This window comes from Natator depressus, chromosome 12 (genome assembly GCF_965152275.1).
Source record: "Natator depressus isolate rNatDep1 chromosome 12, rNatDep2.hap1, whole genome shotgun sequence".
Taxonomy (NCBI): domain Eukaryota; kingdom Metazoa; phylum Chordata; order Testudines; family Cheloniidae; genus Natator; species Natator depressus.
In genome coordinates this window covers 2781293-2805564 of record NC_134245.1, presented here as the reverse complement: position 1 = coordinate 2805564, position 24272 = coordinate 2781293, and the positions used below count along the sequence as shown (strand labels likewise).

The window sequence follows — 24272 nt, the reverse complement described above, 5'->3', positions numbered from 1 at the left end:
GCTAGGCAGGCAGACAGTGCTAATGGGGGTGGTAACTGTTACTCTTTTGGACGGGCAGAGGAGAATACACTGTCTGGGGGCATCAGTACAGTTTTGCTAGCCATCAGCCTTACCTGAGCAGACCTGGCAAGAGAGAGATTAAGGGGTGTGTATTAACTCATTTACGTTCTAACTCCTAGTATTCCTCTTGACACTGGAAGCAACTCTCTTCCTGAAGGCAGAAATGACCTTGTCAGGGCTGAGCATACAGTATTGAAAGGAATGGCCAATGTAGGCTCTCTGGGTAAAGTAGTGGTTGTCTACAGGCATATCACTTTAGCCTCTGATCTCCTTATACTTCATAAGGCAGGTAGGGTCCAGCTGGGTGGCTACTTAGCTCGCAGGTTACTGATGATTTTTGGATGGGCTGGTGTCTGAGAATAGAGGGCAGAGAAGCTGAAGCTGTAAGTTGACCTTTCCTCTTCCTCGGAAGATAAGAATCCAGAGCCCATGGAAGCAGAAGCTCAATGAGTGGAACATTAACTTGCAGTATAAATGGTGGCAAGGACAAATAGGATCTGTTTCCAATTCATTCTCTCTCAGCAGCTTTCAAGACAACTCTTTGAGGAGATGGCCTCATAGAAGCTCCACCAGTCTCGTTGTCAATCCTCCCTAAGGCTCTCGGTTAGGAGGCTTCACCTGATAAACAACTGCTGTTCTGCGAATCTCTGAGCCTGGATAATGTACTGGACTGCAGCTCTGATTCCCCAAGAACATCCAGTAAAGAGAGCCCAAGAGAGCCAGGGGAAATGAAGGTTTCAGAGTAGCAGCCGTGTTATTCTGTATCCGCAAAAAGAACAGGAGTACTTGTGGGACCTTAGAGACTAACCAATTTATCAGAAGAAGGCTGACATGGCAATGCATGGACCTTCAGAGATAAAAAGGGAGATTTGTGAAGCATGCCTTCAACAATCTTGTAACCAAATACCCTGCGAGAGTAGACATGTGACTAATTATTAGACGGACAGTAATTTCCCTCCTCCGAGAGACACTGCTTCTGAGCACACCAGCAGAAATACTAGATAGGGCTCACAGAATCCCTGGTACTGCTTAGAACAAATAATGAGCACTCCTGATATCTTTGTATCTCCCTCGTCTCTCTCTATTGGCATGAGCTGCCCCAGTGCATGTACCAGCTTCATGGGGCAAGGTGTACCTCCAGTACTGCCCTGGTGGAAGGCTGGGGCCCTTTTGAGAATGCCACCGTGACCCGCAGCAGCAAAGTGATCTTCTTTGGAGAACGATCAGTTAAGCTTGTAATATGAACCCTCAGCATGGAGGTGTGGTTGGAGGCTGTCAGTGGGTTGGGTGGAGACAGAGGCTGTGGACACCAAAACCAAAAAGGTGTCTCACAGTTCCAGAAAGGTGGAGTGCCCTTAACAGATCCCAGTTGAGCACTGGAAGCAGCCCCTGCTCGTGGCCACAGGCTGGTGGGCAGGCTGGATTTCTCATGGGGTAGGTGCCAGCTCAGTTGCATTCCCCCAACCAGCTAGTATTGCCTCCATCTTATCAGGATTGCACCTCCATCTGGATTGCAGCTCACCCTTCAGCAGGCCCACTGGGAAAGCAGAGTCCACACACGGTGTCCACTGAATGAGGGACAGAGCCAAATGTCATCGGCACAGTGATGCTGCGTCGGCCCCAAATGCTCACGCTACTTGTCCTAGTAACCGTACAGACCCACCATCAGTCAAGGGTGGGTGACAATGGAAACCCCACATACAGGAACCAGCGGACTGGGTGAGCAATTGCTTACCCCAGTGCCCTGGGCTCTGAGAGGCAGGAATGGAAGCACTCTAAGCTGGTCCTTTAGCATGCATGAAAGATGACCTTTTCAGTAATACACGGCACGACCTTCAAGCCCTAATAGTCTTAGGGTATGCCTGCACTGCAACTAGACACCACGGCTGGCCCATGCCAGCTGGCTCGGGCTCGCGGGGCTCGGGCTCAGGGGCTGTTTAATTGCCATGTTAATGCCCTTGCAGAGTCCTAGAGCCCGGGCTGCAGTCCTAGCCTAAACGTCTACATCACAATTAAACAGCCCCTTAGCCCCGAGCCTGATCCGCGGGTGTCTAATTGCAGTATAGCCATAGAGGAGTTAGTCATTCCCAAACAATTCAGTAAAAAGGTAGAGGGGGCTGGGGGAGACAAGCAGGTGTCTCCTTAGTTCTTGCCTTTGGGTGTTTCGTTCTCCAGAGCTTCTCTTTGGTGCAGCCGAGAGAAAATCTCGTCACAGCTTCCTCTTCTGTATTCTAGGTGGGTAAAGCAGCTCAGATCTGTCCGCGTTTCTTCCCTTCCAGTCCCAGCATAGCGCTGTGCAATGCAGACCAGGCCTTGTACGTGTGTGTCATTCCAGGCATGGCTGCAGGACAAGCCTCATTACTCATCGTGCTGGGAAAGCGCAGACACGATCCGATTGCTCGTTCTTTCTAGGGCCCGGTGCACTCACACGCCCAGCTGCTGGGTGGGGGAGGGGCACGGAGGGGATGTCAGTGGCACCTCTATTTGTGTAGCCGGCTTGGATAGGAAGGTGGCGGGAGATAGCGATCGCTGCTCCCCGCTCCCCGGATTCCTGGCTGAGCGCCGCACCCCACGGCTGCTTTATTCAATCTTTGATGAAGCCTCACCCTGCTTGCTCTGCTCCACATGAGAACACCCGAACACAGGAGCCTTTCAGATGGCAATTAGAAAGTGATGGCAGAGAGATGAACTGGAGTTAGAGAGAGAAAGGAAGGGAGACCGAACGGAAACTAATTGGGAATGAATTCATTAAGAGAGAGAGAAGGCACTGTTACCATAGGAACCCCAGCTTTAAGTGTACAGCAGCGTAGAAGGCCATTAAATGTTTTGCAAGCCAGACGGCAGCTCCTTCCAGGGCCAAAGCAGCCAGCCATACTTTGTTCACTCTCCCTTCCAACCTGGCTGCCCAGCGACTGGGGAAAGGCTGCTGCAAGATCCGCGTGAGGCTCGACTGGCAATGGCTTGCCTGCGCCCTTCCTGGGAGGACTATTTCTGGCAGGGCAGCAAAGAGAGGTGGTCCTTCCCAGGAAACCACTCGTGCAGCCCTGTGGATTGAGGCCCCAGCGCCAAGTTGCCAAAAGGAGCTCAGCAAGGGACTGGAATTTTCAAAGTACTTTTCAATGCTAGCGAAAGGCTCTGGGCTCTTTGATCTCCAGTGAAGGGAGGGCCATCCACTTCGGAGAAAAACCCTGAGGTCAACTAATGGGACAAATGAACAGTGCAGAGGTGGGTCAAAGGTACAACAGAAGAGCATCAGTGCGAGGCACCAAGCGGAGACCCCCAGACAGCACCCGCTGTTCTGAGAAGAAGAGAGCTAGTGGGACACTGCTTGGATGTATGTGTGGGTGCAGGGCACCCGCCTTTTTGATCAGTGTGTGGTGGGGCTCTGCCCGTGGAAACAAAGAGGTCAAAAGAACACAGGAGCCAGCAAAAAACAAAAGAGGAAGGGGGGTGCAGGTCCTCGGAGGAAAACAAGGGATCTACAAGGAGACAGCAAGCAGAGAATCCTGGGCAACATCCATTGCTCCAAGAGGACACTGAGTGAGTTAGTGGTGCCATCCAGTGGAACGCTGCGTGGATGAAAGGTGCCAGCATGACAGTCATGGAGACTGATGTCTTCTAGCCCCACGAGCTAGTTACCACAGGGGCTGTGGCAGTGCAAGCCTCCCCCATGCACATCAGCAATGATCCCTGCGCCTGAGACACACCCAGGTCCGATTCCTTGCTCTGCTATTGGTCCCTGTGTGACCCTGAAGAAGGGCCTTAGTCTGTCTCTGTGCCTCACTTCCTCATCTGTCAGACAAGGGTAATAGCACTTCCCTGCCTCCCAGGGGAGCTGCCAGCACAACTCTGGCTAACATTGTGAGGTGCTCAGATAATAGGGGCCATAGCAGGACCCACCAGTGGACATTTGTTAATGACCAACCCTCAAGGGAAGTTTCTAATTAACTCCTCCATGAGATGTTGGTTTAGGCCCTGAAGCAAAGCAGGCTTCTAGCCCTTCCCTGTTCTGGAGTTGGTGCATGTATATTCCTAGTTAATCTAAATGTGGATGTTCTCACTAGCTATATAAATGTTTGAGTCTTTTCTGAATCCCGGTAAGCTCTTGGCCTCAGTGATATTTGTAGCAATGAGTTCCGCCGGCTAATTATGCATTGTGTAAAAACAGTCTCTTTTTTTGGTCAAAAGTAAGTAAACAAAGAATTCTAGTGATAGATACTGAATGTCTATGTTTAAAGAAACTTGGCACTGCCTAAACACCAAGTTGTGTTGTTTACAGAACATACGGGCTGTTTCTATAACTAAGGAAATTCAGCAGTTATCACGAGGAGCTATTTATCTCCCTGGGAATTTTAACAAGTGAGTCTCTGTTACTGCAGCATGTCACAAAGCACTGGGGCACCAGCCCATTGGGCCATCAATAAACTTCTTCCAAAAGCAGTCAATGCTAGAGAACTCAGAGGAAGATAAGAACTCCTAATGATGCATAGGAACACCTGTGCAGTCTATGGGAGATTGAGAGATAAGTATGTAATTCCTCCTGACCATAGCAGCAATCAGTGTATGCCCAGCCCTTGAAGCATGAGACTGATTTATCTTTTGCTTGCAATAGCTGCAGATGTTCTTGATAAAATCATCTTGGTAAGTTCTAGTCACAGCGCCTGACACAATGGCCTTCTGCAGCCATGAACTCCACCCTATGGGGAGAAGCATTTCCAGCTGCTGACCCCCACCATTCTCATTATGGAGAAAGAAGGAACTGGTCACTTTTCACTGTGCTGTTTGTAACTGAATTCCTCAGTCACATCCCATCTCACTCCTTGACCCTAGTCTTTGCACTAGGTAAGTCCCACAAAGTCCTTCATGCCAATCAACCAATGCCAGGTGTTCAGCAAAGAGCTGCCATGTGGGGAAGGAGAGGAGCGACCAGGCAATGATCTTTTAGGGCATGGACCGTAATTTATGATAGATTTGCACAGGGCCTAGCACAGTGGGGCCCAACTTGGCTGTGGCTGTTGGGTGCTACTGCATTATAAACGCAAACGCTGGACACCCTAGGACAGGGATGGGCAATTGGTGGCATAGGAGCTGCATCCAGCCTGCCAGGTCATTTTATTTGGCCCGCCACAGTCCAGGTTGGGGCAGGTGATCTGGCACCGCTAGGGCCAGGAATGAGCCCTGCCCAAAGGGGGACACGTATGTCATGTGACACTGTGGCGAGATCCAACGGGCCAGCCAGGAAGCTGTGCCCAGTCCTGTGGGAAGGAGCTGCTGCTGCAGGATTTGCACAGGGCATCTTGGTCACCAAATCCACTCCCCCGGGGCAGGGGCAAGACCTCACCTGGAGGCAAGACCCAACTATCCCAACCCGCCAAAGGGTTTTAGTGGATTTTTGTGGCCCTCTGCTACTTTAAAGTGGCCCATCCCTGCCCTAGGGAATGGGAATGGACTGGATGAGTCGCTACAGTTGGCTCCTTCCACTGCTCACTCTGTGAGCCTAGGCTATAATTCTGAGGGGGACCCTGAGCACACCCTGGAGGTCTCACCTGCAGCCCTGCGGCTGGACAGCATGCACTGGGTGGGTAACTGAGCTGACTTGTCTCAGGGAGGAGCTGCAGCTCGGTCATACCCAGCAAGAGACCATCATGCAGGGAGCGTGGTGTTCTTTACATTAAAACAATGAGAGCTTGAGGTTAACAGCACCCGTGCCTCAGACTGCAGCTGGCCACTATCTGATCTCCCTCTCCCCTGGTCAAAGGCATCTTTTGTCTCTGCAGTCACCCCCTACATTCTGCCACAAAGACAGCTGTGAAGGAGGAAGAGCTAGTGAAGAGGCAGGTCTAGGTGCGGAGGGACACCAGCAGGAGGCACTGCAGACAACACGCTCCGAGAATGAAGGCTCCAACCCAGGCGGAATGGCTACACTGCTCCTTTTAGCAAAGTCCATTGACCCAGACTCGGAGACTTGCTACTGCAGGGCTTTCTGGTACCCCTAGTCTCTCTCCTCTCTATCAGACAGCAGCTCCCAGAATGCGGATTCTCTCTGGCTGGCCACAGGCTTCTGTTTGCTCTCCACCCCAGAGGATCTGATTTAGGCATGTGACCTGACTGCTCATTTTCTGCACTTGGGGCATGAATTAAGCATCACAGGTGGGCACTGCAGCAGTTTCCCCTTAAAGGGCCAGTCACCCTGTTACAGCGGCCATGTAAATACCATTGATAGGTATAACAAATGGGCAAGTTCCTGGTATCCTCCCAGTCCTTTCACAGGCAGAATTCCCATCACCTTCAGGGTGATTTTTAACTTGAGTAAGGGCTTATCCCGTCATGGGAGCGCAGATGCTTTAATGGCGACTCGCAGCAATACTGTCCCAAGAGGCCCTGCCGGGGTAACCCAGTCATGGAGAGGGACGCACACAGAAGGAGCTCTCCATAAGAGCTTCATTTCTGGTGCCCTAGCAATGGCTGTACCTGGGTAGCAGCAGAGGCTCTCCGAGATTCCCCCCACATCAGCTTCCTCTCTCTGCTGCAGTTTCTCCCAGTGACCCACATGCCAGGGCTTCGTCAGGCATTTTCAAGTTCAATGTTCTGTAGCTAAGCCTCAGCGCCATGAAACTGGGAGCAATTCCTCACACAAGAAGCAGAGAAGAAACAGGCCCCAAGAACTACCTTCCCAGTGAACAGGAACTGGTGCAAGAGAGAAGAGCAGCTAATGAGGGTATGTGCATTTCCATTAGACCATTTCATCTGGCAGCAATAGATCATGATTTAGTTGGGGATCGGTCCTGCTTTGAGCAGGGGGTTGGACTCGATGACCTCCTGAGGTCCCTTCCAACCCTGATATTCTATGTATTTGACCTGCCTGGGACATTACAGCAAACTGCCCCTGACCCCCACAGCAGCCACATTCATTGCAGTTACAGCACCAAGCACACAGTCAGCCCGTAACCATAAATATACAAGAAATATAAAAGGAAAGTGCCAGCCCTGGAGAGCTTACAGTCTAATGCAGGGGTGAGGGGTATGTGTGGCGGGGTCACTCCCTAGCCAGTGCATACCCTCATGGCAAGCCATGCTGCATCCTCCTCCTCAGCTCTAGCATCCCCTGTCCACAGCCTTCTCAGCCTGCACTGGTCTGTCCCATCTCACAGCCCAGCCCTCCAGCCAGGCGGACCTCCCGGCCTTGCTGGCCCAATCTGTGGCTCTGTTAAGACATGCCCACATTATGCCCCTGCCCATATTAGAGAAATCTCCACTGGTGTAACTAACCTGGGCGGTTTACTTTTGTAAATTACCAGGTTAAGCCTGGTTCAGACAGGGCTGGGGTTGGTTAATTTCAGCTGAGCCTCACTTTCTTGCCAGCCTGGATTTGAGCCGACAGGTTAGTGAAAGGGAGAGCCAGGGCATTCGCCTGACCTGTGCTCGGTGCTGCAGGGAACCAAGAAAGTAGATTTTAAAACAAAAATCTGCTAGCTGGACCCCTTCCCAGTCCCCCCCAGCTGGGCAGCTAACCCCAGGCCAGCCAGGGGAAGGAGTAAAGGGGAGCCGAAATCAAGCTAACTCCACGTTCAGTCCTGTAGTAAGGGCTTCAGCCGTGGAGGCACAGTGCCCCCTGCCCCACTGGGGCACATGGCCCTGTCTCATCCCACCCCACCTTCCATCCATGCGGCTCTCCTCACTGGCGAACCTGCCTCCCCGGCCCTGCCCACTTCATTAGCCAGCTTTCCCTGCCTCACAGGCTGTGCTACCTACTACAGAGCAGCAAGAAAGGAGGCACGTGGCTAAAAACAAGCCCTGGCTAATCTGCTGCTCTCACCAAAGTGCGCCTGGCTTTAGCAAACTATTTAATTCGCCTCCACAAACTTCTTTTCCTCGCCTGCAGATTATAGTGATCTCAGCCCAAGAAAGTGATTCCTTCCAAGGATGTGCTCAACTGAGACATAATGACATTGGCTTGGTGTGCGACAGAATGTAGTAAGAAGAGCATGGAATGGATTTTATTAACATTACTGAGCTGCTTGTCAATGATTTTGTGACTAAACTCGCCTGGGTGCATATACAGATGGATGGATGGATGGATGGATGTTGAATTCTCTGGACATTTTGTTTAGTGACATTTTTGACTCCTTTTGAGTGCTTAAACAGCAACATCTAGCCATTTTTCAAGGTTTGTACAGTGACTTCCTGCTATGTGGAGCTGGCAACCCTGCCTGGTTTCTTGGCATGATCCCTGACCTGCTGTGTGACCTTGGGCAAAACCCTTCTCCTCTCCAGGCCTCAGTTCCCCGCGACGCGTATCTGTTTAGGCTGTGGGCCAGAGACTGTCTCTCACTGTATGTGCTTACAGCACCTAGCACGACTCATAGATTCTAAGGACAGAAGGGACCACGGTGACCTCCCTGCAGAACACTTAGCCCTTCCCTGAACTAACACTTGCTTGAACTGGAGCAGATCTTTTAGAAAAACATCTGGTCTTGATTTTAAAAATTGCCACTGATGGAGAAGCCACCGTAATCCTAATAAATACCTATTTCCTGTATAGCACTTTGCATTGAACAGCTCAAGGCATGTCACAATCTTTAATGTATTTATCTTCACAACACCTGTGTCAGGCAGGGAAGCATTATTATCCCCATTGCACAGAGAGGCTAAGGGCCTTCCCCAAGGTCACGCAGGACACCATGGCTCTCAGTACATTGCTCCAATGGTTAGTTACTTCACTGCTAAATCATACACCTTTGTTACAGTCTGAATTTGTCTAGCTTCAACTTCCAGACATTGTCTCTCTTGGAGAGGAATAAAGACCGAGGTTTTGCCTGGGTTGGGATTAAAAATGAGTGAATCCAGAGGATCGGACATGGTTGCCGTCCAAAAACTTAATACCAGCCCAGGGTTATTGGAATCTTGGCCCAGTTTTAAGAATCTTTTGGCAAACCTGAGTCGAGTTTCAAGTTTGAAACCATAGTAAAGCTTTCTATAACTCTAGGCTTCAATTTTTTTATTTTTAATAAAGAATGATTGTAATGTAGAGCATCAGGATACACGCTGTTCGATATCACAGGTGGGAGGTTGTATTTAATTTTGTTGTGACTCTTTCATGAGAGAGATACCTGAGCCATTTCTGGAAGTTGGATAAATATGAATTAAGGCAGCTTTTTACATCCATAGATGTTCTCTCCATCAGTTGGCAAAGAATTCCAAACGGTGTTTAGGGCTATTTACCCAGGCAGATCTCTGGGGCCGTTCCAGCCTGTGGGCTGGTAACACCCAAATCAATATTCAGCATTCAGATGAGATGGGAAGGGACAAGGACCTATCATCAGGGCTGGGATGCTGGTCTCAGTGTGCTGGACAAATTCCAGGTTGGGGAATTATATCCTGCCTCCCTAAACTGATCCATTGCTTTATGGCCTCTAGTGTGGACGCTCTACATGGCCACCTTAACTCCATGTGGAAGCTGATGCAGAATGCAGCAGTCAGCTTGCTACGTGGAGTACTTGCCATTATAGAGTCATAGAGTTCCAGGCCAGAAGGGAGCACCAGATCATCCAGTCTGACTCCCTGTATAGCACAGGCCACTTGCACACTGACACAACGAAAGAAATGAGACCAAGGTATTACGGCCCGCAGGAAACCAGACTATGATGTGCCACAGGCAGAGAACAGAAGGCCCCTACGAGGGCAGAGAACTAATTAAGTGAGATATGCCCAGATAATCCTGGCAAGTGACCTGCACCCACACACTACAGAGGAAGGTTAAAACCCCCATGGTTACCGCCAATCTGACCCAGGGGAAAACTCTTTCCTGACCCTATATATGGTGATCAGTTAGACCCTTAGCATGTGAGCAAGAACCAACCATCCATGATCAGCAATGGCTGCTTGTTGGTTTCTGAGTGGAGTGCAAGGTGGTGTTGTTGACCTACGAAGTCTGGGATCTCAAAGGCAGGGTGATCTAATGGATGGAGCACTGGACTGGCACTCGGGAGACCTCAGTTCTATCCAGCTCTGCCACTGGCCTGCTGGGTGACCTTAGGCAAGTCATTTCCCCTCTCTGTGCCTCAGTTTCCCCATCCACTGTGAGGATAATGATGCTAACATCCTTTGTAGAGTGCTTTGCGAGCTACAGCTGGAACGTGCTAGATAAGAGCTAGGGATTATTAAGAAGTGAGAGAGGCTCTAGAACTTTGCCACGCTGCTGCCCCCGTTGTGAACGTTGGACGTGACCAAGTTGGTTGAAAAGAGGGTATGCGCTTCTGACAGTGCGTTTTCCATGAGCACCTATTGACTTAGGAATTCCCTCCTCCCTCCCCCCCGTAGAAATTCCCTGTCTGAAATAGTGCCAGCCTGACCCTTGGGGCATGCTGCAGACTCCATCTTTCTGAATGATATTTGGGCGCTGTTGCAGTGTGGCCGCTTCTTGGGAGTCCAGGTTGTGGAGATTTTGGTTATGTTTCCTTCTGCCTGGCCAGTTTCCATGTAGAGGGGCTTGTTGCTGTTTTAATGTCCTGGGTTTGTATTTAATGGACTGTAAAATGGCTACAGACTGCCACATGCCACACCTGACGTGGATGCATTTTAGTGGTGATCAAAATAATTCCTCTGGTTCTTCAGTCTTTCAAGGCTCTAGGAAAGAGCAATGTCCGTGCAAGGTGCCATGATGCACCGTCAGACGGCATAGGGAAGAGCTTTGAAGACAAGCTGCTGCATAGTCAGTGGCTGATTTTCGTTTCCTAGTTGTGCATTGACCGACGTCCAATTTCAATGCAGAAGCAATGATCTGATCAAGTTGAGGGAGACTCACTTCCCACATTTCCTCTTTTTAACAAAAAAAACAAAGCCATTTTTGGAGCCTGACTTCTAAGAAGGATCTCAATTGGATCCATCTTTCTTTTTCCCCTCTCTCCTGCAGTTTCAAAAGGGGCTGCAGTTAATGCTCTTAGACTATGTCTACACTATAGCCGGATCCACGCTCCAGCGACTGATGTACCGGAAGTTGATTTAGTGGGTCTAGTGAAGCCCCACCGAATCGACCGCAGATCGCTGTCCGGCCAACCCAAGTACTCCACCCCAAACGAGAGGGGCAAGTGGTAGACCCCGCAGTAAGTCGACCTAAGCTGTGTCCACTCCAGCTGTGTTATTCACATGGTTGGAGTAGCGTAACTTAGTGTAGACATAGCCTCAGATTGGTAAGAAGAGAGAAGTAGGTTGGTTGGCTGACAACTTGTGTGGCAAGTCACAGCCCAGACCGAGCACTTGGGGCTGAGCTGTATACCCCTGAAATGAGGGTTTATAATGGAAATGCTGCCACACTATTAACTACAGAGCCAGGGTTGGAACAAAGCTACATAGGCCCCAGATCGACCCAATGTAAGAGAGCCCTGGGCCTTTGTTCCAGACCTGACTTTTGTTTTGTGCTCTTGGAGACCAGGAGAGAGAGGGGATTCTTTCAAACATGGTGAGGAGGTTCCAAATCTACTGGGTTCCGTCATACATTGACACTAATCACGTCACACATCAGCCCTAGCATGTGCTTCTCTAAGCCAGCCAGCCACCTATCTGCTCGATACGAGGGGATGGATGGTTCAGCCGTTAGAGCAGTAGCATAGTACATAGGAGACCTACTGCTGTGCCACAGACTTCCCATGTGACCTTGTGCAAGTCACTTAGCTCCATTTGTAAAATGAGATAATAGCACTTCCCTATGTCCCAGGGTGTTACGTGGATAAATATGGTAATAGACTGTGAGGTGCTTGGACGCTACGGTATTGGGGGCCATATAAGTACCATAGAACAGTAGACTAGCCCACTGCTGCATGTTACAACAGCCCACGGGCCTGCTTAGGGCTATAGATCTGAACTTCTGGAAAGGCTTTGAGTCACCTTGCTGCTATAGCTGGCCCAGACAGGCTAACCTGGGAGGCTGACAGGCTAGGTCTTGCTATGCAGGATGGCACCTAGTAAATCTCTGTATGAGATCTTGCCAGGTTGTTGACATGGTGTGGCAGGGTCTCCGAGGCGCATCCTGGACTGTGAACTCACTGAGTCCTCCAAAGTCACCACCCTGGGCTGTCTCTCACACTGTGATACTCACAGGCCCTGCACTCACACAGCCATCCACCGGCAGGGACACACCCAACTGAGCTGCATGAATGGTCTCGCAGCCACTCATGACCCCACAATGGGGAGGCTCCAGCCAATTCCCCCACGCCAGCTCCCCAGTCTTGCACCCCAGAACTGTACTAGTTTGCACTGGTCAGGAGCCTGGCCAGTGTAAGTTCATTACCTAGTTCGCCGCTTCGTCAAAGGAAAGTGGGCCGGTGTCAGCCTTTGTAACATGAGCAGATTTCCCAACATTAAAAGTAAATTTATTAACGACAGAGAGAGATTTGACGTGATTGTAAGTGGTAGGCATAAAGATCAGAGATAGTTAAGAAAATAAAGAAGAAAATAAAAAGGTAACGCATTCTAAATCCTAAACATTTAGTCTAAGCAAGAGTTGAACGAAACAACTGACGGAGGGTACAAGCAGGTTACAGTTTCTTAATACACAGGCTGGGAACCCCCAGCCTGGGACCAAACTCCCCCCGTTCAAAGTCTTTGTCCTCCAGACCGTCTTCCGGGTGTTGAGTTGGGTGGGGGCGGGGAAGAGGCTCTCTTTTTATACCTTCTTCCAGCTGCCAAAAAGGTCCTGGCTGTGACATGGGGGTCAGGCAGTCTCCATTGCTCAAGCAGTCTCCATTGTCTCTGAGTCTCCATTGTCTCTGAGTCAAGCAGTCTCTGAGAAGCCTCTGGAAGAGTGGATTGTGCGTTGATGAGCCATTAACGACCAGCTGGCTATTGATGGCTACCCCTTTGTTGTAACGGAAAGGCTGGCTGTGGGTGTTCCCAACCTCGCACCACGTTTCAGGATCACATATAGCAATACCTCAATACCTTTGCACACAGTGGTAGCATACATAATCCAACAGGATATTCTTCTTCAACAAATCAAGCCTTACAAAATGAGACCTCACAAGGCATCCTTTGTACAAACACAACATATTCATATCACAGTGTGAATTGAAACCCGGGACTAGAGGAACCTTGCTGTCCCTTCTAACCCTGCCGTTAGATGCAAAAGTGTGACACCCCACATGCTGTGTGCTGGGCAGAGGGACGGGGTGTGGCAGGGCTTTAGCTGTCACTGGGGTGTGATGGGCAGGAGGGGATGGGATGAGACAGGGTGAGGGTTAAACTGAGGCATGTGTTGGAGCAAAGTGTTGCCTGGAGGTGCACCAGATGCGATGCTTTCAGTTAGCAGCGGCTGTGTCTATTGGTCTGCTTTCGGCCCAGTCCATCCGAGTTCTGCCTGTCTTCCCATAATGAGGCAAGAGCCTGGCTACAACAGCCTCACACTTCAGACCTGGATCTCAAATGTTGTGCCGGGGGCCCATATCCAGTTCTCTCCTGATACTGTAAGCAAGCCCCGGCCCTTTGGCCCAAGTTCTGGGCCTATTTTGGAAGGCTTGAGCACCAGTAACACCAGTCTGCCCTCGCAGGAGTGAATAATGCCAGAGGGAAATCCAGAGAAGAGACACTGCCTGAATCTGTGCTGCTCTCTCCTGAGCCTGCTCCCTGCCCCTGCTGAGTTACTGACTCCCAAGCTGAGTTTAAGGGAGAGTAGCTGAAGAGCCACCTTCCTGCCTCTGCTCAGGGGTCAGGGAAGTGTGGCAAGGGAACTCCATAGACACACAGAGCTCCTCCTGTTCGATGGACTGGGGATGGATAATAAGGCAATCTGGGACCACAGGCACACTATGGTACCAGGCCCTCCACGGCTGTATCCCCAGAACCCTGTGCCCTGGCCCAGCCCCGGCTGGGAGTGGAGGTGGCAGGGGGGCCTCCACTCCCAGAGAGGCAAGAGAAGCGGTATGGAGCCCCGTTGTCTCCACCAAGAGCAGCGGGGTAGGTTGTGGGGGCATTCCGGACATACTTCAGCAGCCCGGTGAAACCAGTTAGATATGTGGGCTAGGCCAGCTGCATTCTATTCCTCCTGTTACATCCAGCCCTCTGCCAAATCGGATTTGCTGGGTTGCCCTGGAGCAAAAGGTCTTGGAGATAGCCCCCTTTTGAGAAACAAGGGGCAGTTTCCCCACTCCAAGTAATTGTCATAGACTCTCTGCAGACTCAGGCAGACATCACTGCATTGGTTACACTTGGGCCATGTTTTCAAGTTTTTTTTCCAACCACAAAGGCTAGAAATTCATTTTGGTTTTTTTTCTGAATGTTTAAATTCTGATGTAATCACATGACTCCAGGAGCTGGGCCTCTCCACAAAGGCCTTAATCCGGCACTGCCTTACGCCCATCACTGGCTCAACCACTATTAACCATATATTTGTTTTCCTTGCAGGAAATGGCTACATTGAAGGCAAGGAGCTGGAAAACTTCTTCCAGGAGCTGGAAAGTGCTAGGAAGGGTGCTGGAGTGGTAAGAAAAATACATTTCCTTTCCTCTTCCTGCTGTTCTTCCTCTTCTTCTTTGTTCCCTCCTTTCCTGTTCTTCTCCTGACCTGAGTCTCCTGCACAGCTCAGTGTTGCCTCATTCCCTATGAGGGTTGCAACGAAGAGCCATTCTCAGGGAGCTGGAATCTCTGCCCATCACCTGCAAGTTTTAGGGACCATGCCCAGTAGTGACAAGCAAATTTCAAAAGGACTCAGGGGCTTGGGTCTGACTTGAGATTGGCGTGGGGTCCCAATCCTGCCTCCAAACAGCCCTGGACATTGGAAAAGTCTGGTTCTGAACTCTGTGTCTCAGGCCTACTTCTAGGGTACCTAAAATCCCAGTGTGGGTGCCAAGCTAAACCTCTTGATGATGTTTGGTCCTGACTCTTCAAAGTCAGCAGGATTTGGCTAGGAATCAATATGTGCCTTACCAATTTATACTTGGCAAGTATTTCCATGTACTGAGAAGTTAGGGTATTTCCCCCATATGTTCACATTATTACACAGTTGGGTTTAAAAAAACTATGGCCTCTCTGTAAACACTGGAAACATCTGCTGCAAATATGCGTTTGTAGGCTGCACTATCTGTGTTGCCAACTCCCGTGACTTTATTGTGTCTTGCAATATTTGATGTTTTACTTAAAGCCCCAGCTACTGGAGTCGAGTGATTACATGAGAATCTGTTGCAGCCCCAGTGCCCCAGCTACCGGAAGGGGGTGTGTGTGAAAGGTTCCGTAGGTGGTGTACTCCCCTTTGCGTCACTTTTGACCCCGCTGGCCCAGCATAGAGCTAGAGGTGCAGTGCTGCAAGGAGCAGGGTGGTCGCTCACTCTTCTGCATCACCACTGATGTTAAGGCCCCAGCAGCTCGCAGTGCCATATTGCAGTTGACATTGGAAATTCAGGTCGTGGCTACTTGTGGTTAGTAAAGAACAGTTTTAAAATGGTCAATACGAATACGTTTCTAGCCCTCAGGCTTTGCGAAGAGCAGCTTGAGAATGTGACACGAGGACAACCTTAAGGTTCCAATATCAGCAGGCAAATAAAAATCACCCCAAATGGGTTATTTTTTCCAAAAACTCGTGATTTCTAAGCCAGTCTCCTGATTTTGGAGGGGGCTGACTTGTGATTTTTAAACATCTGGGGTGGGTTCAGGCGCCAGGCCTCGCTGGCTAAGAACCAGGCTGAAATCCATTCAAGCCTCAGTCAGCTGAGAGAGCCACTGCTGAGCAACTCAGGGTATTTGCTACTTTCAGACCCTAGCTACCAGCTCTGCAGTGTGAGCCCAGTCCCTGCTAGTCCAGACTGGACCCTGAAGCCACTTGTCCTGCGTGACAGCACAGAGCCCTGCCACCGAGCCAGCTCTTATCTCCTTCCTTATGAAACTTTTATTCTAGCCCTAACATCCAGGGTTGGGTTTTGGGAGGGGGTGTGTGGAAGGGGTGATCCCTAAAGAGCCTCATTTATTCCTCTCATTTTCTGCTCCCCTCCTCCCCAATATCACCCTCATATTCTGGGTCATGGTGCCGTCTCTCTGGCCAAGGCAAGCCAGAGACGAGCTCAGCCCCCTTTCTCACACCAGTGTGAGACCGAACTAGGCTCGCCCGCTGCCATGTGATCATCAGGCTGGCACAGGTGGCACTGAGCCTGGCAGCCTGCTGGCAGATGTCTGTGCAATATTCATTGGAGCATATGCAAGGCTGCAGATGGAACTGACAGCATAAATTATGGAATCACTGGAAACACGATCTCCACTTCTTCCAAACAGCCTTGGAGAGCAGGGCCTCACTGCCTCGGAGAGGCTGTGGCATAACCAGACTGCTGCTTTGATTGTTCTTTCCTTCTGGGGCTGTGCTCCCTTGACAGGGGGTTGGATGTAAGCGCTGAGAGGACAACAAACTAGCTCCCCTTTGTGCTGCTGTCCCCTCCACACAGTTTGGGGTCCCCATCAGCCAAGGTTTGCTCACACAGGCCAAGCCATTTGACATGGCGTGAGCACAGACACATATTGTGTGTATGTGCCTATTCCTTAGCGGATCCATTGCCCATCATCCCCTGCTGACCAAACACTGCTCAGCCCCAATCATTACACTGCCCCCTGCTGGCCAGTCAAAACCCCTTGCCTAACCAAGGCCTCCTTGGGTTTAGCCCAGGTGGCCTTTTCTACTGCTTTGGCTGTGCAAAGGCCAGAAGGTAAGAAGGCATGGCAAACCCATGCTGCTTTAAAGAGGGACCCACCCATCCAATTATTCACATACGGAAGAACTGGCCCGAAACAAAAGTCAATACAATTTTAATAGCACCTGGCATTTGAGGATCTCCAGCCACTGTGTGTATGGAGATTAATTAAGCTGTACAGCAATCCTAAAAGAGAAATAGGATTAGCCCCATTTTTAACAATAGGGAAACTGAGGCACAAGGAAGGTGAAGAGACTTGCTTAAGGCCACAGAGCAAGTCAGTGGCTGAATCAGGAACAGTATTCAGGAGCACTAGCACCTAGTTCCCGCTCCTCTAACCACTGGACTGCACTTCCTCTGCTGAGCAGTTGTTTAGCATCTAATTTGGTCTCTTCTAATGGCTGAGACGCTCTAGCAACAAAGCCTCATAACTCGTGATCTTTTCTCTTGTTTTCAGAGAGTAAATGACAAGCCAACTAAGGAAGAGAGTTCTGAAAAGAGGGTGACCATTAAACTCCAATCTGCTGCTTGGGGAAAGGCTGGGTTATTGTTTTCCAGCTCCTATGACTTGCAATCTGAGTAGAGCTGGATGTGGGTAGTTTGATTGTCTTTCTCCCCTGGTACACACAATATTCTGCTTGCCCATGTCATAAGTGTCTCCAGTATCTGGCCCTCCAGGCTTGGTCTCAGCCCCAAGGTGATGTTTGTTGAGGAAAGTTTCTGCAAAATCTACTTTGCCATTTTTGAGTCATTAACAACATTGCCAACCCCGCAAAAATCACAGGCCAGCGCCCCCCCAGTCACAAAAATAATAGATCTGGGGTCTTTATATTTGTCGTTGGAGCCTTTAGAGGGGTCACATTTTCCAGCTTTTCTCCACACACCCAAGGGCTCAAATCCTACTTTTTTTTAAATGCAAGCTGCAATTCTCCTATTATCACATGACTCCAGGAGCTGGGGCTTGACGAGAAAACACCAAATAGTGTGAGCCTCACAATAAATCACAAGAGTTGGCAATGTTGAGTTAACGTTGGAGTCAACAGGAGCTTTAGACAGAGTTGCCTTAGCAAAAGTTATATTAATAAAACCTGACCCTGCAACCTCTCCCCGCCCAGAGGATCCCCAATGCCATTAAAAGGACTGCTCTGGGTAGTGAGTGTTACGCTCACTAGTAAGGGTTTGCAGCCTTTACAGAGTAATCTGTAAAGCTGGCTGTCATAATCATACAGCTAAGCATAGCCTAGAATTCCTCCTTACCTGTAAGGAGTGAAGTAGTTCAAATAACCTGGTTGGCACCTGACCAAAAGGACCAATGGGGAAAGAAGATACTTTCAAATCTGGGGGGGGGGGGCTTTTGTTTTTTGTGTGTTCTCTTGGGAAGCAGAGAAACATCAGGTCAGAAAACTCCTTCTCCTATAAACCATCCTAAAAGTCTCTCATATTACAAAAATTGTAAGTAAAAGCCAGGCAAGGTGTGTTAGATTATCTTTTGTTTTTTGCTTGTGAATTTTTCCTTTGCTGGAGGGAGGTTTATTCCTGTTTTCTGTAACTTTGAAACTAAGCCAAGAGGAAGTTGTGCTGTGTTTTTGAATCTTGTGTTACGCTGTAAAGTTATTTTCCATCCTGATTTTACAGAGGTGATTTTTATTTTTAAATAAAATCCTTCTTTTAAGAACCTGACTGATTTCTCTATTGTCCTAAGACCCAGGAGTTTGGGTCTGTGATCACTTTGTAACCAATTGGTTAGGATATTATTCTCAAGCCTTCCCAGGGAAGGGGGTGAAGCGGTTTGGGGGGATATTTTGGGGGAATAGGAACTCCAAGTGGTCCTTTCCCTGATTCTTTGTTAAATCACTTGGTGGTGGCAACATACTGTCCAAGGGCAAAGAATTTGTGCCTTGGGAAAGTTTTAACCTAAACTGGTCGAAATAAGCTTAGGGGGTCTTTCATCCAGGTCCCCATATCTGAACTGCCTAGAGTTCAGAGTGGGGAGGGAACCCTGACACTGGCATTAGCTGGCCAGGGATACATGGGCAGCTCCCTTTCCTGGTTTGATGTGAGGCTGGGTTGTTACTCACCTCAAACTCATTTAGATTAGAGTTCCCTGCAAGCTGCCAGTCTGCTCTCTTGGATTAGATGGGAGTACTCTCGGGGTTAAGGCACTGGCCTCAGTGCAGCAAATCTGATTCAGATCCTAGCTCTGCCCTTGCCTCCCTGAGTCTCCCTCAATCTCACTGTGCCTCAGCTTCTTAGCCGGGAATGAGACTAATTCTTCTTGTCTAGTTACACTGTAAACTCTTCCAGGCAGGGTCTGTCTGTGTGTGTGTGTACAGTGCCTAGCGCAATGGGGCGCATAGGCACAATTGCAATAATCATTTAACCCAAATGCGTTGAGGTAGGATATTCCGTTGGCTCTCCTGCCTTGGGCTAAGAGAGAAAGGGACTCCTTGCTGATGTCCTGGCTTGTTCGACATCCAAGCAGCGTCCTTCCCATTTGCTGTTCTCTCTCGTCATTTCATGGCTCGAAGCCAACGCACTGACCAGACGCAGTGCGGGAGGCACAGAGGCCCTGCTGGAGTGCAAGAGGGACAAACCTTCTCGCTTTGTTCACAGGACTCTAAGAATGGCAACTTTGCAGAGAAGATGAAGGAGTTCATGCAGAAGTATGACAAGAATGCAGATGGCAGAATTGAAATGGCAGAGGTGAGTGGTGCTAGCGCGAGCATCGCACCCGCAAGCTGCTCTCATCAGTACTACTGTGCTCAGGGGGAAATCCTGGCCCCACTGAAGTCAGTGAGAGACTTGTCATTGGCTTCATTGGGACCAGGATGTCCCACCTGTGCTGGGGGATTAGATCCTAGCATGGACACATGGATCCTCTTGCACTCCAGAGGTGGGGAGTGTGAATCCTGCCGCATGTTGCGTTAGGCTGCCTTGTCAAAGCAGCCTCAGGGAGTCAGGTGTCCAGATCCCATTGGATTTCCATGAGATCTGAGCACCTGATTCCCTTAGGCACCTTTGAAAATGCAGCTCCCCGCCCCACCCCAGCTCACCTCTGCCTCCTCCCATGAGCACGCCTTCCCTGCTTCTCCTCCCAGCACTTGCCGCCACGAAACAGCTGTTTCACAGTGTAACAGGCTGTGGGAGGGAGCGGGGAGTAGCGGGAACGTGGCGTGCTCGGGGAGGAGGCACGGAAGAGGTGGGGATTTGGGGAAGGAGTCCAATAGGGGCAGGGAGGGGGCGGAGTTGGGGTGGGGACTTTGGGGAAGGGGTTGGAATGGGGGAAGGGCAGAGGTGGAGTTGGGGTGAGGGCAGGGGAGCATGAGCACCCACTGGCACCAGGAGAAGTTGGCACCTATGCAACAGGGACAAGTGCAGAGTCCTGCACTTAGGACGGAAGAACCCAATGCACCGCTACAGACTAGGGGCCGAATGGCTCGGCAGCAGTTCTGCAGAAAAGGACCTAGGGGTTACAGTGGACGAGAAGCTGGATATGAGTCAGCAGTGTGCCCTTGTTGCCAAGAAGGCCAATGGCATTTTGGGCTGTATAAGGAGGGGCATTGCCAGCACATCGAGGGACGTGATCGTTCCCCTCTATTCGACATTGGTGAGGCCTCATCTGGAGTACTGTGTCCAGTTTTGGGCCCCACACTACAAGAAGGAGTGGAAAAATTGGAAAGAGTCCAGTGAAGGGCAACAAAAATGATGAGGGGACTGGAACACATGACTTATGAGGAGAGGCTGAGGGAACTGGGATTGTTTAGTCTGCGGAAGAGAAGAATGAGGGGGGATTTGATAGCTGCTTTCAGCTACCTGAAAGGGGGTTCCAAAGAGGATGGATCTAGACTGTTCTCAGTGGTACTAGATGGCAGAACACGGAGTAATGGTCTCAAGTAGCAGTGGGGGAGGTTTAAGTTGGATATTAGGAAAAACTTTTTCACTAGGAGGGTGGTGAAGCACTGGAATGGGTTACCTAGGGAGGGGGTGGAATCTCTTTCCTTAGAAGTTTTTAAGGTCAGGCTTGACAAAGCCCTGGCTGGGATGATTTAGTTGGGGATCGGTCCTGCTTTGAGCAGGGGGTTGGACTAGATGACCTCCTGAGGTCCCTTCCAACCCTGATATTCTATGATTCTGTGAATCCAATAGCCATGGGAGAAATATCTTCTGAACCCCTGGCAACTAATGTGGCTACCTTGTGTCCTGATGCATGAGCGGATGCTCATTATGGATTGTTATCCCAGCTAGTGTAACAGCTGCTGATGTTCCCACTATTCATATACATATTTAATTCCTCCTTCTATCCCACTAACATATTGTGGCAGGGAGTTCCACTGGCTAACTATGCATTGCATAAAACAGAATTTCCCTGTAGAAGTTATTGAACAGCTGTAGAAGTTGTCGATTTACATTTCATTGTCTGCCCCTTTGCTCCCAAGTTATGAGATTGGATAAATGGGAACCCTCCTCTCTCCCAGTAATTATTTTATATTCCCCCTCATTCGTCTCCTCTCTAAAGAAAAGCATCTTAATCTTTTTAATTTATCTTCATATAGTCTCTACAGGCTTCTAATCATTTCTGCTGCCTTTTCCTGGACCATTTCTATTTCTGCTCTATCAGAGTGACAAGAACTGAACTCAGGAGGCCTGGTTCTCACGGCTGCAGGAAATTATTAAATCCAAGAACTTAGTGGGATGTAGAAAAGGATTAGACATTGATAGGAACAATAAAAATGGCGTAGCTAGAATAAGGTTTGAGAAGGGCTATAAACTCTTACATCAACTGTCAGGTCAAAGATGAAGCTGATCTTTCAGGGCCAGTGGTATAAACTCATACCTGGGATGAGGTGTCAAAGTTGTATCTATTTTGCATGATTGTTGAAATATGAGAGAGAACTGTGTGGCATATTTTTTAATGAGGCAGTAGTCCCAGACTACGGTCTGCAGAGCACTTCATGGTGACAAGTGGGGGGTTGGCTGGTCACGCGGATTTGGCTTCTCCGTGTTTCCAGCTGCTGCACTGCATTAAAATAAGATAGAAATACACTCAGCACTAATATTGCCTGCCCAGGTAAGTGTGATCTGCACTCTGGGTAGTGAGGAATCTCAACCTGTTGCCCTCTAGTGGCTGATCTACATAATAGCAGGCTCTTACACTGATCATCATAATCCCCATTTGACAGATGGGGAAACAGAGGCACAACGCAGCAAAGTGACTTGCGCAACGTCACCCACCAGGCCAGTGACAGAGCTGGGAATATAACCAAGGTCTCCTGATTCCCAGTTCAGTGCTCTGTTTGCTAGACCACACTGCGTCCCATAAAAGGTGTACAAGTCTGCGAATGCTGACTTCTCTAGCTCAAGTGGTGGAAGCTCATTGCAAGTGGGGGAATGGTCCCACTATTGTGAGGACCTTTCCTGGCTTCTGCACTACCCCAGTGGAATCAGATAGCGAGAAGACCTGAGTCCTCGCTCCCACTTCCTTTACCCAGAAACCTGCCTGACCTTAAGGACAGTTCTTCCACGCTCCCATGTGGCAGAGTGCTTGTTACCCCCAATAAAGCTGGGCCCAGGATTCCTGGGATGTTTAACCCTAGTCTTGTCATGGTCACATAGGCCAAGGGGTAGGGGTATTCTCTCTGCACCAGCCACAGCCCTAGCCCACTGATCATTACTCATACTAAACCAAATACAATTTACTAAACAGCAACTAAGAAAAATAAGGGAAAATGGAAAAGGTTAAAGGAACAAGGACATCCCCCCCCTCCCCTGTCCATGGGCCTGGGGGCACCACACACAGCCGGCTCTGAGCCTAGCAATGTGTCCCCTCGCTGGGCCCTCTGCCCATAGCCCCCTTGCTCTCCCCAGCCGCTCACCACTCTCTTCTCCGGTGTTGCTCGTGGCATGACGGATGCCTGCTATCCCAGCTCAGCCCTGGCTCCTGTCGGCACGCCCGGTCTGCACTGCACCAGCTCCAGCCCAGCCCAGCTTTGACTCCATGCTGCTGCTGCTCTGCCTTCAGCTCAGCTCAGGCTGCTGCTCTCCTTAGCTCTGCCCTACTGTGACCCAGGCAGCTCCACCTCCCAAGGAGGACAGGACGCCAGGCTCCTGACTCCCTCACTGGCTCACCTGCCCTTTCAACTGGGCGGATTCGGAGTGTCGGCCTCTCCCCATTGGCCCTGGGGACTGACAGTCTCTCGATCCTGATTTCTCTTTGGCCCTTCCCCTTTCTTTCGATAGTGGGTGGGAGCTGACCAAAAACCCACTAAGTTTCAGTGGGGGGCCAGCCCCCCACTTCCATTCTGCTTTCAGCTCAGTAGGTCCTAGATTCGAATCCCATGACTGCCCCACGTACGTGGCTACACAAGCCGTTACTGTGGTTGCCCCAGGGCAGCTGTTCAGCAGGGGAGTTAGGTGCACACAGTGATGAATGGGAGAGAAGATGGTGGTAGAGAGACGCTCCCTCTTATGGTGTGGTCCACACCAGGGCTGGCCTTACCAGGAGGTGAACTGAGGCGGCCGCCTCAGGTGCCAGACTCTGTGTGTGTGGGGGGGGGGGGGCCCACGAGGACCCAGAGTGTAGAAAATGGTGTCTGCTGCTGGTGCATCTGTATCCTCTCCGCTCGAGATGCACAGAGATGGGGGAGTGCTGTGCTGGAGGGAGGAGGGCACAAGAGACAGAACAGGCAGGCAGGAGAAAAGGGGAGCGGGAATAACAGAAAGCAGCAGGAGCTGCAGGGAAAGAGAGGAGGAGGAGCCTCTTATGTCCCTCTCTAGCCCCCCAGGAGCCTGCACTGATTAACCCCAGCTTCTCAGGCAGCTTCCTGTGTCCTGCTGCTTCCCTGAACCCACTTGAGGAGAACAGGCCGTCAACTGGAGTAGTAGGAGCCAGTTAGGCCCTAAGACGCTGATCTCTTCCCTCACTCAGGCCCTGCTACCAGCCTGCTTATTTCTCCCCTTCAACTCAGTGTTGAGAGCCACTCTAGCTGGCACAGAACAGCAGCCATGAGTGAAAGAAGAAAACGCCCCCCTGGGGCAGCATTCAGAAAAAGAAAGAAAGCAGAGGAAGCTTTTCTATCTAAGCAGGAAGGAGCTCTCCTGAGATACATAGACACAAATGTTCACGGTGAGCCTTCCGGCCCCAGTGAGGATGTAAGTGGTGAGGAGATGCCTGATCTTCCAGTCAGAGTGCAGGTGACCTGGCAGCTGCTGCAGCATCCATTTCTCCATCTCAAGTGGATGTAGCCATGCACAGTCCTGAAGAAAAGTGTAGATCAGAGAAGAGTGTGGTGGAGGCGCAAGAAACAGCTGCTGCTGAGTTTAGTTCCTTCAGTCTAGATGATCCAGGACTGTGGACCCACTTGAGCAGTAGCCTGAGGGACTTCCTTGTACTGCATGGGCCACAGCAAGTGAAAAACTTCATGTTCCCCAAAGACAATGAAAATAGAAGTTTCCATCCAACACATTACTGGCGTGAAATCCCCAATGGTGACAAAGTGGAGAGGCCATGGCTTATGTACTCAAAACCCAGGATGCTACATACTGGTTTTGTTG

General features: G+C 50.1%; 1 protein-coding gene across 3 annotated transcripts in view; it reads left to right on the top strand.

The window, feature by feature from the left end:
• CALB2 (calbindin 2) overlaps positions 1–24272 on the top strand; it is a 63703-nt gene that overhangs the window by 16670 nt on the left and 22761 nt on the right. For all 3 annotated transcript variants that reach the window (XM_074969059.1, XM_074969058.1, XM_074969056.1), the window contains exons 2-3: positions 14455–14531; positions 19335–19424. In XM_074969059.1, coding sequence (XP_074825160.1) covers positions 14455–14531; positions 19335–19424 — 167 coding nt within the window. The remainder of the gene's footprint in view (positions 1–14454; positions 14532–19334; positions 19425–24272) is intronic.